General features: G+C 40.6%; 3 protein-coding genes across 5 annotated transcripts in view; all 3 read right to left on the bottom strand.

Moving 5' to 3' along the window:
* eftud2 (elongation factor Tu GTP binding domain containing 2) overlaps positions 1-4,260 on the bottom strand; it is a 133,356-nt gene extending 129,096 nt beyond the window's left edge. The window contains exon 1 of the mRNA XM_078223846.1: positions 4,209-4,260. The gene's annotated coding sequence lies outside the window, so the exon portion shown is untranslated. The remainder of the gene's footprint in view (positions 1-4,208) is intronic.
* The window catches only part of LOC144500620 (phosphoethanolamine/phosphocholine phosphatase-like), a 55,385-nt gene extending 51,105 nt beyond the window's left edge, over positions 1-4,280 (bottom strand). Inside the window, exons 1-2 of one of the 3 annotated variants that reach the window (XM_078223852.1) lie at positions 4,209-4,280; positions 3,000-3,361 (exon numbers count right to left, since the gene is read on the bottom strand). Coding sequence is in view for 1 of the 3 variants with exons in the window: in XM_078223847.1 (XP_078079973.1) it covers positions 2,995-2,997 (3 nt within the window). In the remaining 2 variants the exon portion in view is untranslated. Of the gene's footprint in view, positions 1-2,994; positions 3,362-4,208 lie in introns of all 3 variants that reach the window. The other 2 variants (XM_078223847.1, XM_078223853.1) reach the window with 2 other exon arrangements.
* Positions 4,281-12,900: 8,620 nt separating this feature from the next.
* LOC144500622 (zinc finger protein 652-like) overlaps positions 12,901-17,700 on the bottom strand; it is a 73,456-nt gene continuing 68,656 nt past the window's right edge. The window contains 1 exon segment of the mRNA XM_078223855.1: positions 12,901-15,519. Coding sequence (XP_078079981.1) covers positions 15,035-15,519 — 485 coding nt within the window. The 3' untranslated portion in view covers positions 12,901-15,034.

Raw genomic sequence — 17,700 nt, forward strand, 5'->3', positions numbered from 1 at the left:
GGACTTTGGAGCAGGATTAGGTAATTTGGCCCTTTGTATCCGCTGATCATGGCTGATCTGATTGTGGTGTGAACTCCATAACTCCTTTGATTTCCATGTCTATCAAAAATCTATCGAACTCAGCCTTGAAAAAAATCAATGACCCAGCCTCCCCTGCTTTCTGAGGAAGAGAATTCCATGTACTAATGGCCCTCTGACAGAAATAAATTCTCCTAATCTTTGTCTTAAAAGGGTGATCTCTTATTCTTAAATTGTATCCTCTTGTTCTAGACTTTCCCACAAGAGGAAACATCCTCCCAGTCAAGTCCCCTCAAGATCTTATGTGTTTCAATAAGGTCAACTCTCTTTCTTCTAAACTCAATGGGTATGGGCCAAACCTGTTCAACCTTTCTTCATAAGATAGGCCCTTCATCCCAGGAATGAGTCAAATAAACCTTCTCCAAATTGTTTCTATTTGGTAAACCATGCAGCCATCCATACATTTAATTCTGCAAAGATGAATCAAAGCTTTTTGATTTATTTGTGCTGCAACATATAAAATATGAACATTTTTAAAAATACTTTTTGCTGCCCAACCACAGAGCTGAGTATTTTTTCCATTTTTGTCTGCCAGGGCCAACAACAAAAACAGAACAGCTAGATAAATATCTGCTTGGGAACTAAATTAAAGGATACATGGATGAGTATATAGACTGAGATCATCAAATACTTCAATGCGCCACACCAGTTGCTATGTTTTTCATTTTCATAGAGGGTGTTGCTGCCAAGGACAGCTTCTGGGGTTGGAACATAGAGACTTGGGTTTTGTTACATGGCCTGTAGTTTTACTTGATCACCTTTCAAGAGCGCAACATATTTATGTAGATTTCTGTTAGCTGACTGAGTAGGTGGAGCTGGAATTTGTGAAAAGATAGATTATGCATTGTTGGTGGACAGAGTTGGATAAAATGCTGTTTTCTAACTTCATGGTTTCTCATGTTTCTCGGCACATTTATCTCATTGATCAACAAATGGCAATGCTTTCTTCCAATGCACAGTGGTTAGCACTGCTGTCTCACAGCGCCAGGGACCCGAGTTCCCAGCTTAGGTCACTTTGTGTGTGGAGTTTACATGTTCTCCCCATGTGGGTTTCCTCTGGGTGCTCCGGTTTCCTCCCACAGTCCAAAAGACATGCTGGTTAGGTGCATTGGCTATGCTAAATTTTCCCTCAGTGTACCTGAATGTGGCAGAATGTGGTAACCAGGGAATTTTCACAGTAACTTCACTGCAGTGCTAATGTAAGCCTGCTTGTGACACTGATAAATAAACTTTAAACCAATGATACACTTGAAGCCTAACCTCAGAAGAGGTTATTGTATCATTTTTCCATTTCCCAAACCATAATCTTAAGTGATTGCCAGTTTGTAGGCAAACATTTTTTCTGCACTGAAGCAGACCAAACTAATTTCATATTGTGTGCCAACAAGTGGAAAGAGGAAACATTTATCTGATGTATCTGAGCCATGTTCAATCCCTAGTAGCAGGGAAGAATATCATTGAATTATTCCTCTATGTCATCCGGAATCCGCAGCATCTTATTTTGAAAAGCATGGAGTTACCAACAGGTAAAGTCAGAAAACAGTATGATCGCAGGACTAGAAACTAACCAGCAGATTAGGTATAGATATGTTTAATGTGTTACGGACAGGAGAGAAAGGTAAACTGTGCTTTGTTTTTTCACCAATTGTCCATAAGCAGAAGATGTCTTGGATGGCACGGTGGCACAGTGGTTAGCACTGCTGCCCCACAGCGCCAGGGACCCAGGTTCGATTCCTGGCTTGGGTCACTGTCTGGAGTTTGCATGTTCTTCCCATGTCTGCATGGGTTTCCTCCAGGTGCTCCGATTTCCTCCCACGGCCTGAAAGACGTGCTGGTTAGGCACATTGACCCGAACAGGCACCGGAGTGTGGCGACTAGGGGATTTTCACAGTAACTTCATTGCAGTGTTAATGTAAACCTTACTTGTGACTAATAAACTTTAAAAAAATATTTTTCAAATAAGTTGTGGTGTGTTTCCCCAAACCCTCAGTTTGTGTGATCCAATTAATTCACTGAAAATTCATATCATCATTAACTCAGGTTAGCTTATCCACATTCAAACTCGGGGAAGAGTAGCACGGGGCGGCACGGTAGCACAGTGGTTAGCACTGCTGCTTCACAGCCCCAGGGTCCCGGGTTTGATTCCCGGCTCGGGTCACTGTCTGTGTGGAGTTTGCACATTCTCCTCGTGTCTGCGTGGGTTTCTTCCGGGTGCTCCGGTTTCCTCCCACAGTCCAAAGATGTGCGGGTTAGGTTGATTGGCCAGGTTAAAAATTGCCCCTTAGAGTCCTAGGATGTGTAGGTTAGAGGGATTAGCGGGTAAAATATGTGGGGGTAGGGCCTGGGTGGGATTGTGGTCGGTGCAGACTCGATGGGCCGAATGGCCTCCTTCTGCACTGTAGGGTTTCTATGATTTCTATGAAGAGTGTTTGCAATGTCCCACTTGACCACACACACACACACACACAAAGTGGGGATAGAAAAAAAAAAGTTTTACAAATGGATAGTAATCATAAAAAAACCCACATAAATGAATACAAGTTCACATTATTATCAGTGTCCAGAGTCTGGTCATAAACTCTTTCATACAGGAGCTTGGGTTCAGATGGCTGAAGGCTGAAGTTGCAGCTGATACCACAAGATGAAATTGGTACACAGACTAGATCAGTTCCACAGTGATGGTAGGAAATGTTCCAGCAGGGATAGGCTTCAAGGGGCAGGCTGTTGTTCAGCCCTTTGTTCAATCTTTGATTGGATGTTAAACTGAGGAGTTCTGAGTTCTTAAGGGAATATGAAAACTTCACAATGGTTACTTGAGTTATGTGGCCTTTCTACAAAATGATTTCAAAGTGTCTGGAACTGGCTTTGATTTCAGGACTGATAATGTCCAAAAAAATTAGCTTTTGAAAGACTTACCATACCTGTTGATGGATCTTGTGTCAGGAAACCAGTGTCTGGGCAGATCCTCTGACTCTGCTAGAGGGTAAGCTTATCAAGATGTGAGTGACATCCATTGTCCCCTCAACAGTCCCCTTTTGAAATGGACCTGGATGGTCCCAGGTGTGACACGAGTCTTAATAGTTCTGCAGGCATAACGAGTTTCAATCTGCAAGACCCCTGGTTTCAAAATTATAAAGTCCTTACAATTGGATGCGTGATTCCACGTTGATGCAATGAGGATTCTCTTGTTCTTGTAACTCTTATTGGTAACTTCCAGAACAAAAGGATCAATCCTGTTGTCACGTGACTTGTAGCAGCCATTATTATTGGTTCAGCAGAAAGTCTATTTTTAAAATAGCAAAACACAATAAAGTTTTCATCCATACAGTTTTGGATTTATTTTCATGTCTCATTCACCTAACATATGGTTATAATCTTAAGAATTTTTGTGTAGAGTCCCAGACATCTCAAAGCCCTCAATGCAAGGCACAACCACATCATCATTGCAACATAACAATGTTTCACAAATAGCAATAAAATGATCAACTCATCTCTTTTCTTCCCAGTATTGAAGGTTGCATTAAGAATCTTTCCACTTGTCCACAGCATTGAAAGATTTTGATGCTTTTATTAAATAGTGTCATGGACTTGTTAATGCCTATTTGAATCACTGAAACAGCATTAAGTAATCGATCGGTAATTATGAAGTTAGTACATTGTTTAAAACTCAGATACAGGTAGGTGAGACTTTGTTTCAATAACTCTCAGCAGTATGGCAAGCCAGAGTGGTTGTCAAGATAATGCGGTCAGATCCTAATATTGCATTTCATTTTCTTGCAAATGATTGAATCCTGCCAACAGCTAAATTATTTCAAGCCAAGACATTATTTAATTGAAAGCAACTAGAAACAAAAACCACAGATCTAAAACGTGAACATAGTTCCATGACTTTATTTCCTATTACATCAATAGCCAGTCATACAAGATCATAAGCAGCTGGATGGCTTTTATTCCAGATCATATTTCTATGCAAGGTCTCGAAGCGACTTACGTTGCTCTTCTCTAACAGTTTCAAATAGATATTGCATCAAAAAATTGTGTTCAACATTGATAGTATTGTAGAAAATCTCCAAGCTAAAACCTCTAACATGCCTTGAAATAGATATAATATGCCAAAAGCAGTTTGTTACCAGCTCGCAACGTAAGCAGTCAGTTGCTTAGCCCCATTCATGGTCACTGTATAAGTATTAGTAAACTGCTGTAACACGTTTGAACTTGTAGGGCTTATATGGTGCTTCATGACATGGTTATTATTAGCATTTCCCAGAATTGATTCTTAGCCAAATGGCAACTCAAAAAAAATCATTCCCTTCCAAGATATGTAACTTTCACCCACATACAAGAGCTCATATATTTACAGGGTCATGGAGGAGGCCCCATGTATCTCAATCGCAGCTCCTTATAAATAATGTTAGGGCCACCTCCTGCCCAGGAGACGGTCAAATTTACATTTGGCCGATAGACAGGAGAGAAGACTAGTGGTAGGAGGCTGCAGCTGGGGAACCTTCAAAACAGTCTCCAGCACTGGAAAGGGAGAAACAGGATCAGGGAGGCTGGTCGATTGGGGCTGAAGGAGGCTGAAAGAGGCCGAAAGATTATTCTGGGCCCTGGTTGGAACAAATTTGCTTCTCCTGACTCACAAGAAGTGGAAAAGAACTATTTGACCTTGGGAAGCCTGAAGCACCCAGTGCAGAGCAGTGCCAGGAATCCTACAGGCTGGGATACCCTCCCACTTATTTAATTTGCAATGCCAATGAAATCATCAGTCTGCAACTTTAATGTATTAATTAGGATTCCATCGGTGGCCTGAAAATTGTACTTGAAAAAATTATTTTTCTTTAAAACATGCAATTTAATTAAGAGATTTGACACTCATGAATGTAAATTTAGCTTTTCAGAAGCATTAAGGGGGGTGTTGATCAGTAATTATGAAGTTAGTACATTGTTAAAAACTCAGATACTATGAATTCAACAAGAGGAATTTTTTTTAAAAAGAGGGTTTTTACAGCAAGACTAACGGCATAAAACGTCTTGGTAATTCAGCTGATATCCATGGGTTGCAGTCTGGGGGTTCCTCATGACTGTATGCTCAAGGGAAGTCTATTTCTGGATTTCTGTATTATTTTGTACATATGGGCCGGGATTCTCCCGAAAAAAACTTAAGTGCCCCCAACAGACTGGAAAAAGGGAGAATCCCCCGCCTGTTTTTTGGGCCTACTTAGTTTCATGAATGTCCGGCACTCTGTGCATCACAGAGAGGCCAGCAGCTTAGTGCTGAGCGGGCCACTGCGCATGTGCCAATCTGTAGGTGGAGATTGGCACATGCACACTGGCACCCCCCCTCCCCGCCAATCACTGGCCTGCCGATATCTTCCCAACACCCCTCCTGGCCTACCTGCCACCCCCCCCTCCCCCGCCCCCGCCAATGGCCAGCCCCAATCCCTTCCCCACCGATCCCATTGCAGAGTGGCAGCGAGTGCCACTATGGCAGCAATGACACTGCCCGGTGTCTGGTGGGCAGTGCCAGGATGCCCAGTGGGCAGTGCTAGGGTTCCCCTTGGACACTGCCAGACCTGTGCCCCCGACCTACTGGGCGGACTTCAATTACCTCTGTCCCCACCAGCAGGGTGAGCATATCTGTTCCCTGTTGGTGGGAAGCAGTTGTAAACCCGCTGGTTGGAACTTCTCCCGGCGCAGGGGGAGACACTAGTGGGCCTGCAGACTACAGTCCCGGGACAACTAATCATATGGAAATGACGATTTCCATAAGGTAATTGGCCCCACGTTGGAAATCGGCGTAGAGCTGATTACACAGAAAAAAATGGCCTGGGAGACTCGTGATCGGTCAAATGCTGGTCGCGAGACCCGCTAGAGGCCCTCCGCTGATGTTGGGCAGAACAGCGGGCTGGGAGAATCCCAGTCAAGGAATCCAGAAATTGCTGTCAGTTTCAGTGGAGTAATGGTGGTGAACGGTGGCTGCTTCATCATCATTACCACTACAAAATCATTGAATTATGAAATCTCCAACACGTTGCCGGTTAGGGCTGCAGGGTGGGGGTAGGGGATTCCGATGGCTCAATGGCCTGCATCCAAGTTCCCCAACTTAGGTCAATGGGGTGTCTCCTTTCAGAAGATTCTGCACTTCACATCAGACAAAAAAAAACAAATTACATTGATACAAAATAAATTAAATACAAATTTGTATAGTCACAGTTACTGTGCCTGTTATATCAGTATACTTCTTTTATAGAACCAATTTGAAATAATATTTCATACTAATGAACTGACATTTAAGGAACTGTCTTGCTGGTTTTGTTAATTCATTTCTGTGCGAACAAATGTTCAATTATTTTGTGTTCTGGTGACTTGCTTTGCAATTGAGCGGCAACAGCTTAGTTGCCATGTACAGAAATTTGATTTATGCAGACAAAATTAGAAAAGAAATACAGTGACTGTGATGGCATACTCATCTTGGTGCGTTTTAATCATTTTCTCCGAAACTGGGTTCTGACCCACTTCTGACTACTTTCATTTTTCTTTCTCTTCAACAGCTATTAATAATCTTAAATTACAGAAGTTTCAGCAGCATTCACCTGTTGGCCACTAAGTTAAGAACTCCGAGTTTATTTATTAGTATCACAAGTAGGCTTACATTAACACTGCAATGAAGTTACTGTGAAAATCCCCTAGTCGCCACACTCTGGCGCCTGTTCGGGTACATCGAGGGAGAATTTAGAATGGCCAATGCACCTAACCAGCACGTCTTTCAGACTGTGGCAGGAAATCGGAGCACCCGAAGGAAATACACGCAGACACGGAGAGACCGTGCAAACTCCACACAGACAGTGACCCAAGCCAGGAATCAAATCTGGGTCCCTGGCACTGTGAGGCCATGATGTGGAGATGCCGGTGTTTGACTGGGGTAAGCACAGTAAGAAGTCTCACTGCTGTGAGGCAGCAGTGCTAACCATTGTGCCACCGTTCCGCCATTGACTCAAAGTGGTTAATTGCTTGGAACTAAGTCATTTCAACGGGGATTACCAAAGTGGGTGATGGTGATGTCAACTTAATATAAATGAGACTAAAGTTTTGAGGTTAAAGTTAAGACATTGTTGGTCAGTATAAGGAGGGGGGGGGGGATTACTGTACAAAAAAAATAGCAAACCTCAGTGTGCAACAGCGAAACATTCCAATTTCCAGTCAGATCATCTTGTACCTTGCCGAGTGTAAAATCTTACCTAAACATTTGAAACCGCATAAAAGATACACAACATATAAATAGATCTAATGAGCTGACTATTTAATAGTAATCTTGGACAAACTAGCATAAAGCAAGGTCTTTACAAGCATTCAATTTAATTAACTTTTTTAAAAATTAGCTTTCAGAGTTTATGCTGTTACGAACACTCATCCCATATTTAAATTAGTCTGTAATACATCTCAATTTCACACAGGTTAACATTTTAAGCATTTGGAACCCCAATGTTATCAAGTTGCACTTTAAGTTAATCAGCATTAAAGGTTAATAACTAGGAGCCAAGTTACAACCTTGCTTCAATGTAGAATCAAATGAGAAGCATGAGGGGTGTATCACCAGTCATAAAAGACAAAGTGCAGTTTAATACAACAAAATTTATTAGTTTCAAACAGTAATAGCCACCACTGAATACCAGCGTATGTTGAATTAGATCATCACTATGCAATTTGAGTTCATTGCCATAAATGGTACGGATTCCTCCATGAATCAAGTTTTACTTCCTACTACAAACTGAAAAATAATCTGTCACATCAGAATGGGGAATACTCTGAATCAGCACAAGCCTAATAGGCAAGGAGGTTTAGAAATGACAAACGTTGCAACATGCTGCACTATAAGAAAGAAACTGCACATAACATTTCTTTATTGTTAGTATAAAAATACACACAATTTCTTTGTGGCCTGTAACTTCCTTGGAGTGGCAATCTCCGTACCAACTTACCTGCTCTTAAATTGAAGCGTGCTCATCCTTCCTGACTCAGGTCACGTGTGATCCAAGAAGCAAAGTGTATATCTGGCTTCAGCGGCAAAGAGCAAAAGGAGCGGAGTAAAGGAGGAGATGCTTCCTTTTTTAAAGTTAAAGTTTATTTATTAGTCACAAGTAAGGCTTACATTAACACTGCAACGAAGTTACTGTGAAATTCCCCCTAGTTGGCAGAGTCCGGCACCTGTTTGGATCAATGCATCTAACCAGCACTGTCTTTCAGAATGAGAGGGGAAACCGGAGCACCCGGAGGAAACCCACACAGACACGGGGAGAAAATGCAAACTCCACACGGACAGTGACCCAACCCAGGAATCGAACCCAGGTCCCTGACCCTGTGAAGCAGCAGTGCACAGTAACCACTGTGCTACCGTGCCGCTCGTTTTTCTGGCACTTGGTGGGAGGGGGTGATCAGGCCAGTGTGGGATGGGGGTAGGGTGTCCCCTGGGGGTGGGGGTTTGTCACACGCTGGGCTCAGTCGGGGTCTTTAAAATAGTTACTCTGAAGTTAGAACAAGAACAGAGTAAAGCGCAGGAACAGGCCCTTTGGCCCTCCAAGCCCATGCCGGTCATGATGCTCTAACTAAACAAAAAAAAACCTTCTGTCCTTACTTGGTCTGTATTCCTCTATTCCCTCCTGATTCATGTACCCATCCAGCTGCCTCTTAAATGTTGCTAATGTGCCTGCTTCCATCGCATCCTCTGGAAAAGCATTCCAGCTCCCACAGCTCTCTGCATGAAAAACTTCCCCTACACATCTCCCTTAAAGTTTCCTCCTTTCACCTTGAACCTGTGCCCCCTTGTAATTGACAATTCCACTCTGGGCAAAAGCCTCTGACTATCCACCCTGTCTGTGCCTCTCATAATTTTGTAGACCTCTCTCAGGTCTACCCTCAGCATCCATCTTTCCAGTGAAAACAATCCTAGTTTATTCAACCTCTCCTCATAGCCAACGCCCTCGAGACCAGGCAACATCCTGGTGAACCTTCTTTGCACTCTCTCCAAAGCTTCCACGTCCTTCTGGTGGTGTGGTGACCAGAAAGTGTTTTTTTTCCTTCTAACTCTTTCAGAATAAGTATGGAGTGTAAAACTGGCAGAACCATCCGAAGTTAACAATTTAAATCACTTTTATCAGATAGTTCCCAGCGCAGTGCAACTGTCCAGCTCTTCTGGACACTTGCCGGGTAAACTCTTACCTGAGAACTTCTAAGGGGATTCCCTAGCACACCTTTGCGGTACCCCCAAATTTGATGCTGGGGCGTCAGGAAGGTACGGACATAAGCTTCTGCTTTTTATATTATTAGCCTTGGTGTAAAAACCCTTGAATAAAGTTATGTGCTGGTGAATGAGGTATAACCGTGTTTTAATGGTGTACTAATTACTTGTGAACAACTTCTCTCGTCCGGAAAAACTAGTTTTATATTTGTGGAATGTCAAATTTATCTATTCTCTGCTAGAAAATTTCATATTTAAAAAATGCCAATATTTTGCTTTCTGTAAAATTATAACTGAATGATAAAACCTCTCGTTACTTCTTGGTTTGCTGTCTGTGAGACCTCTTCAAAATGATTGGTGCTAGCCTGTTTGATGACGCGATGGTTTCTGGGTGTCCAGAGATCCCCAATATTTATACCAGAGTGAAATGTTTTTCAAGACGAGGGAAGTCATTCACAAGAAATGTGAGTGGCACAGTGGTTAGCACTGCTGCCTCACATCGCCAGGGACCCAAGTTCAATTCTGGCCTCAGGTCACTGTCTGTGTGGAGTTTCTCCCCCATGTCGGCAAGGGTTTCCTCCGGATGCTCCGGTTTCCTCCCACACTACAAAGATGTGCGGGTTAGGTTGATTGGCCATGATAAATTGCCCCTTAGTGCCAGGGAACCAGCAGGGTAAATACATGGGGTTAAGGGGATAGAGCCTAGGTGGGATTGTTGTCAGTCCAGGCTCAATGGGCCAGATGGCTTCCTTTTACACTGTTAGGGATTCTATGATTGCCGGGAAAGATTAAATGGATGTTATATCTTTGTGGGGAGCTTTCTGTGACGCCAAAGCGCAAGTTCAGTCACTTCGCCACTGACAGAATCCAAGCCATTAGCTTGATATCTTGTGTAATATGATGAAGACGACGCCTATCATATGAGGATGGCCTCAACTGGGATCTTAGGTTCATGTCACACTATCTGTAACCCCCACGACTTGCCTGGGCTTGCAAAATCTCACTAACTGTCCTGGCTGGAGACAATTCACACCTCTTTAACCTGTGCTTCACCCTCTCTCCACTAGTTTTGTTTACACCTGTAAAGACCTGATTACCTGTTAAGACTCGCATTCCAACCATTATCTTGTAAATTGAATCTGTGCCTATATATGCCCTGTTCGTGAACACAACTAACTCTTCACTCACCTGATGAAAGAGCAGCGCTCCAAAAGTTTGTGCTACCAAATAAACCTGTTGGACTTTAACCTGGTGTTGTGAGACTTCTTACTGTGCATTAAACAGATTCTCCAGTTTTGTTTTTGGATACTACAGAATGAAACACATGAAGCGAATAAATATGTTTCTTAATGCAAAATATATTTTAGACCAAGTTATTTATAAATTATTCCCAGTTCCTGTGGTGAGATCTATTCCATATTCTTCTCTTAATAGGTGTGCCCACAGCATTGCCAAAATAAAATGCAGCTGAAATACAAAAGAAGATTCAAAGCAAAGCATCAGAGGTTTATGTCAAACATAACTTTTCCTTATTACCTGTCTCAAGTGCTCATGCAGTCCATTATGGCATCAGTTTAAATTTAGAATTCAAGGGTAATCCCTCTGAACTCAACCTGAATATACATGTACATCAGAAGGTGCACCTGTAGAGAGGCAGTCCTTCCAGATTCATATGGTCCTCCAGCCACTAGCAGGCATTAAACCAAATGAAATCACCTTCACTCTAGATTCAAATAACATAGCCCAGAAAAATCTCTGAAGATTTATCCCATAATCTTTTCATGTTGATTTACTGTCTTCTCCAGCAAGACTTGTACTGCCATGATGATTTTTTTTCCCAAATTTTCTTGGTATAAATTAAACATTTTATTAAATATTATAGATATTATGAATATTTGACCACTATGAAACAAAAAGTTTCTACCTTTAGATTATCTTCATTCTTTCAATAGCAATATCCTCCACACGCTGTAGAATTTTGCCAATGCCACATTGTTGCAGATAGGCAAATAACAGAGCAACAAGCTTATCTTTTGTACTGTTTGATGCCAACCAACTCAATGTACAAGCATTTTACCCATTGATCTTCTTCAGATCACCGGACTACGAAAAAATCTCAGTACTCTGAAAAACAGCCTGACAAGTAAAAACTAATCCAAATTTTAATCTTTTCTAAGGAAATTATAAGACAGACAATATTCATGTCACTGGACTGGTAATCCAGAGGCCTGGACTAATAATCCATGATAGAGTTCTGATTCTCAAACTAAAATAGTTTGAGAATTTGAATTCATTAAAAAAAAGTATGCTGTGATTAAATCATGAAGCGGTTAAGATTGTTTTTAGAAAAGTATTTATCAATTCAGTCAGGTATTCAAATAGAGGAATATAATATCCAAATCTAGTAACATCGTTATGCTGCGAGGTTAAATTGTTGGTGATCGTATGTTCCGAGTAGAATCTATGTCTCTATCTGAACTGACAGAGGTAAAAGGATAAAGCAAAAAGCACCCGAATGAATGGGGCTGGTCAAGTTCCCAAATTGATATTCTTTATTACTAGTGGTTACACAATTGCTTTGTAAGCTGAATATACAGGAAATTTTCTTCCTCTAGTGACTGTCGTAGTATAATTAGGTCCTTGATGGTACTAAAGGACCGTTGGAATAGGGAACCTTTGTTCCCTATTCCAACGTTCTCAATCCTAAACAGGGAAATAAAACATTTTATCTCAATATGGGCAGCATTCCAATCACAATTGTCTGGTTATGTCTCAGATGGTACACATGTTTTATGAGGTATCCCTATGTTAGGCTCCTAGTGGTGTGTTTGTGTTATTAAATTGATATGGTTACATGGCTTCATGATGTATGTCTTTGATCCAGGAGGGTAAATTTGATCATTCTCTGCAAGTTCACTCTAATCTATTCGAAAATCCAAGAACCATGAGCCAATGTAGGCATCATCCTCTGCTTCCTCAGCTGATGCATTCCTACTTTCTCTGGAGGTTTGTCTCATCTGATAGATGTGTTTTCCAAGTGCTCCGATTATGTCCTGCATATGTATTGTCACAATCCGATGTTCTTCGAATTCCCCTTGCTCTAATCGAAAATGATTCTAAACAAAATGAACAATCTACTCTTTACCAAATCACTCAGTATGTTCCAATCGCCTTTAACCTCTCCCGTGTAATTCCAATTTTCTATTCTTCCTGCATTATCCAGTGTACCTCTTCCTCCCACCCCACAAAACCCAGAGTTCCTCCTTCCCTTCTATCTCCTGATTCACAGCTATTTCTGGAATGTTACTTGTACCCTCAATAGTGAAGACCAATGCAAAATACTTGTTCAATTCATCTGCCATCACCTTAGTTTCCAGATCCACATTCTATAGGACCAATGCTCACTTTGATAACTTTAAAAAAATATATCCATTAGAAACTCATACTATTTATCTTTATATTTCTAGCTAGTTGTTTTCCTTATCAATCTTTTGGTCATTCTTTGCTATAATCGTTCCAATCTTCTGACCTGTCACCCATCTTTGTGCAATAATATGCTTTTTAAAATAATGATATTAAATATGAAAATATTAAAGTTTATTGAATAAAAGAAATAAGAACACAGAGAATACACAGACTTCACCACTTCAAAATCTTTGTGCCGATAGGAATTCTGCCTCTGCTTCCAAAAGCACACAGCACTATCTGGTTCCTGCGCTGACAGGAATTTTGTCTCTGTCCCCAGGAACAGTGTTTCACTAATACACGGCACTAACCTGTCCTCGTGGTGACTGGAATTCTGCTTCTGCCTGTAGTAGTGTGCTACTACTGGTTCTCATGCTGACAGGAATATTGCCAGCCCCCAGAACATACAACTCAACCAGTTTCCCTTTCACTTGGTGTACATAAACGAGATGGTTCCTGAAACCCCCTTTTATACCCAATTCTGGCATCACTTCACACCTTGATCTAAAGTTGTTGTTAATAGCCAATAATACTGCAAGGGTGAATTTCATTGGATTTGGCTATTTGTGCACATTACCTTAAATACAAGAAGGCAGATTACTTGCGATCTTTATCTTAAACTGAACAGACTCCTTATTCATCAGGGGCACTTTACCAAACTAATCAAGCCGAGTTTGTTTTGATAGGGACCTGGTCAGAATAATGCAATTATTTTCTACAGACACTCAACATGTTCAAAATACAGATATGAATGTTAGTAGAGAAACAGAAATATATAGAATCCAAACCTTATTAACTACCTAATTAATTACTTATTGCTCACAGGGTACTTTTAAGAATCTGTTGCTACATTACAGTACTAATAATTTAGTGTACTGCAATTATAATCTGGCAGTGGATATTTGACTCACAAAATGCCACTTTTTTTGGTTAATGGCCCAAATTCTCCATTTAGTACGTCCCACCACTGCGAATGGAGAATTTGGCACTCAGCCAAATCTCCTTTCACAGCAGTGGGACCAAAGAATCCCAGCTGCAGAAGATGTTGGAGAATTCCAGCCAATTTGTTCATACAAACCGGCAACTTGACCTCGTTAGCCTAACTGAGAATACATGCATCGTAAAAGCCTCTAAAAATGGTTAAGCAGGCAAAAGAACTTCTATATAAAATAAAATCTAAACTCTAGGCCATCTTACACATCCACTATTGGGAAATCATGGATGTCCAAAATTAAGTTAACATTTTTCATATAATGTTTAAAACTGGTTGCTTTGTCTGCATTTTCTCTTAATCAAAAACTACTAAAATTAATGCAGAAATCAAGGTTTTTCTGTAGAACTGAGAAACACAAATTTGGGTCCTTGTAAGGTGCAGGTATAATAATGATAGTGACATTAAAATGTGTCAACAAAATATCTTTCTTACAATTTGTTTTGCATTAGACTCTGTACCCTTGATTTACAGAGGATACCTGGAACAAAGAACTCACAAATATATACCACAGGTCATCTGAAGTTATGCCTACTTTTAAAATTTCAGTAAAATATGACATCTCCACTGAAACCTTTTGGAATAAATGTGCTCAATATTTATAAAACTGAATTATGTATGCAACAACTACAAGAACAAAAATATAATTATTACAACGTTTAATGACATACAGTAATATCTTAGAATTATTTCTAAATATTCTACAGACATTTAAAAACTTTTTTTAGTTACATGAAAGACAATTGACTTGTCCATAATGCTTCATATGGACAGGTTAAGCTAGAACATGATCTAGTCTTAACAATTAGCTTCAGAAAATTCCTTGCAGCACAGTGATAGTATGTAATGCTCTTATGTCTCAATAGAAATGAAATTACTTAATTTAGTAGATTAAATTTCCCCAGAATATTTTATCAATGCAGTAGAAATAAGCATACTTCCTTAATGCAAAAGGAATAGTCCAATATAAAAAAGCACATCTTATTAACAGATATGATATGACAAAACTGGATACATCTGAATTCCTTAAAAAATGATAAAACCTTAGTCCACTGTACACAGACAGCTTAGTTGTTTTACACAATAGATTAGATAAAAATTGCTTTGCTAGTTCTACAACCGCAATAAGTACATTGAAGTTTAGTAAAATAATATTTGTAGTTCACCATGATTGCTCAGTCTTTGCTTTGCTGTTTAGTGCACAGTTAATAGGAGTATCGCTAAACATTCGGCACAGCTTAAAGTAAAATTAAAATATCCAAGTTTCAGTGATGGTGGCTTCCACCTGCTGCAGTGTTTTTTTCAGAAATATGGTGCAGGAAAGTGCTCTCACTTTGGCATCTATGGTTCACTGCTTCAGCATTGAACAGGGCTGGTGGAGGTGGAAGATGTGCAACAGCTGGAATTGAAAACGTATGATGATGGGGATGAAGATGTAGATGGGAAAGTGAATGTGGCATTGGCCGAGGGGGAAGTGAGCTGAGAGAGCTTATGGTGACTGGTGGAGGTGGGGTTGTGGGTGTGGTGGCGGCGAAAGAGGCAGTGGTGGTAGTAGGTGGGAAGTTGACAGGGCTGGTGACCCGGAAACACTTCTCTTTGTGAGCTTTCAACATGTTGGAGAACCGGAATCGTTGACCACAAACATCGCAAGGATATGGTTTCTCCCCAGTGTGGGTTCTGCGATGGCGCTTCATATTTGGTCGGCTTGTGAAACTTTTGCCACAGATTTCACAGATAAATGGCTTTTCCCCTGGAAAGAGAAATTATACAGGTTACAAAAATAAGCAACATGTAGATAAATAATTTACAGATAATTTTGACTGACTAAAATATCTTTTAAAATCTGTACAAGTGTGCTGTTTTCCAAATAATAAGGCGGCATTCACTTAAACGGACACGAGGCTTTTAAGAGGATTAAAGTAGCAAATTATAACAGTGAAACATCAGCAGAACTAACAGAATCCTCTTAACAAGCAATAGTTGTCGCAGCAGAACAAATATTGCAACAGATAAGCATGTTATGTTTACCTACCTGGTTAGAAACATTTTGTAGGACCTACAGTATTATTTTAAATTTATAATTTATTTCCTCTATTTTTGTAGTTTATAAAGATTAGGTTTCTAGAAATGTGGTATTGAAGATTGCAGCATGTTGTATTTCTCAAATTGAAAAAGCTAATTGTAAGGGTTGTTGTGACAGATATTGTTTCGCTTTGCATCACCAGGAACTAGTGTTGACAATGCTCTTTCCACTCCCAAGGGAAATTAACCTGCAAATATTATCTGCAATAAACCCAACACATTTTGTTTTTAAAGGGACTGCACACTTTCATTACAATGTCTGGAAAAATAGGCAAATGCTTGTCATTAGATTAACAGAAACTGGAAAGCTACAGGTCACTATGTTACCTTGTATTGTGTTCCTTTCCAGCTTGCTCCTTCACTATCAAGACCCTGATCATAGACAACAATTACTTGCCTTTCATCTACCAGTTTTTCTATGTTTCTATACTTAATAGGATGGAGGGTTATAGGTAGGCCTAAAAGGTAGGGATATGTGTCGGCACAACTTGTGGGGCCGAAGAGCCTGTTTTGTGCTGTTTCTACCATGAAAATGAAGTAGGTACGAGTAGCAGTGTAGGTGTTTTAAATGACATATTTCCATCTCTACACAACATAAGCAAAGTTTTATTTTAGTTGACTTTTAAAAAAAATATTAAAAGGAATGCCTAGAATAATTCAAGTTACACTAGGGTCTAAATTGGATTCTGTTCACAACTCTGGTTGTTGCAAAATGTCTGTTTTCTCCTAATGGAATGTAATCAGACCCTGAAGCCTGTTGTAACTTGAATTTATCCAGAAGCAGGTTTTTAAAATCATAAATTCTGCAGCAGAATTGTACTCAACCACAATCTGCAATCTCATTCTCTGACAAGTCCACCATTACCATCAAATTCCCCTGGTTCGATGATGAGCTCAGGAGGCATGCGGCAGCAGTACCGGACATACCTAAAAATGGAGGTGTCAGCCTTATGAAGCTACATCACAGGATTACTTTTGCATCTACATCACATGCCAAACAGTGGAAGCAGCATTCAATAGCCAAGTGATCCTACAACCAATGGATCAGATCTCAGCTCTGCAGTCCTGCCAAATCCAGTTGTGAATGGTGGTGGACAATTAAATAACCACCGGGAGGGTGGTGGGGGAGGTGGGAGGCACCACAAAAGTCCCCACCCTCAATTATGGGGGAACCCAGCACATCAGTGCAAAAATACAAGGCTGAAGCATTTGCAATCATCTTCAGCTAGAAGGATTAAGTGGACAATCCACCTTGGCCTCCAGCATCCCAGATGGCGGTCTTCAGCCAATTCGATTAATTCCACGTGATATCAAGAAACGGTTGTAGATTCTGATAACATTCCGGCAACAACACTGAAGACTTGTGCTCCAGAACCAGCCAAGATGTTCCAGTACAGCCAAAACATTGGCATCTACCTGGCAATGTAAAAAATTACTCTGGTATGTCCTGTCAACAAAAAACATGACAAATCCAACTGGGCCAATTACTGCTCATCAGTCTACTCTCAATGATCAGCAAGTGAAGGAAGGTGTCATTCACAATGCTAACAAGCAACACTTACTCAGTAATAACCTGCTTATTGACAAACAGTTTGGGCTCATTCAGCTACTGGCCACACTGCAGCTTTGGTCAAAACATGAACAAAAGAGCTGAATTCTGGACGTGTGGTGAGAGTGACTGCATTTGACAGAATGAGACATCAAGGGCCCTCGAAAAACTGAAATCAATAGGAATTGAGGGAAAGCTCAATACTGGCTGGAGTCATACCTAGTGTACAGAAGGAAGGTTGGAGATCAATAATCTCACCCCCTGGTAAGGGCTGCATGATTACTTCAATATCAGTGAACA

The sequence above is a fragment of the Mustelus asterias genome, chromosome 11, assembly GCF_964213995.1.
Source record: "Mustelus asterias chromosome 11, sMusAst1.hap1.1, whole genome shotgun sequence".
NCBI lineage: Eukaryota > Metazoa > Chordata > Chondrichthyes > Carcharhiniformes > Triakidae > Mustelus > Mustelus asterias.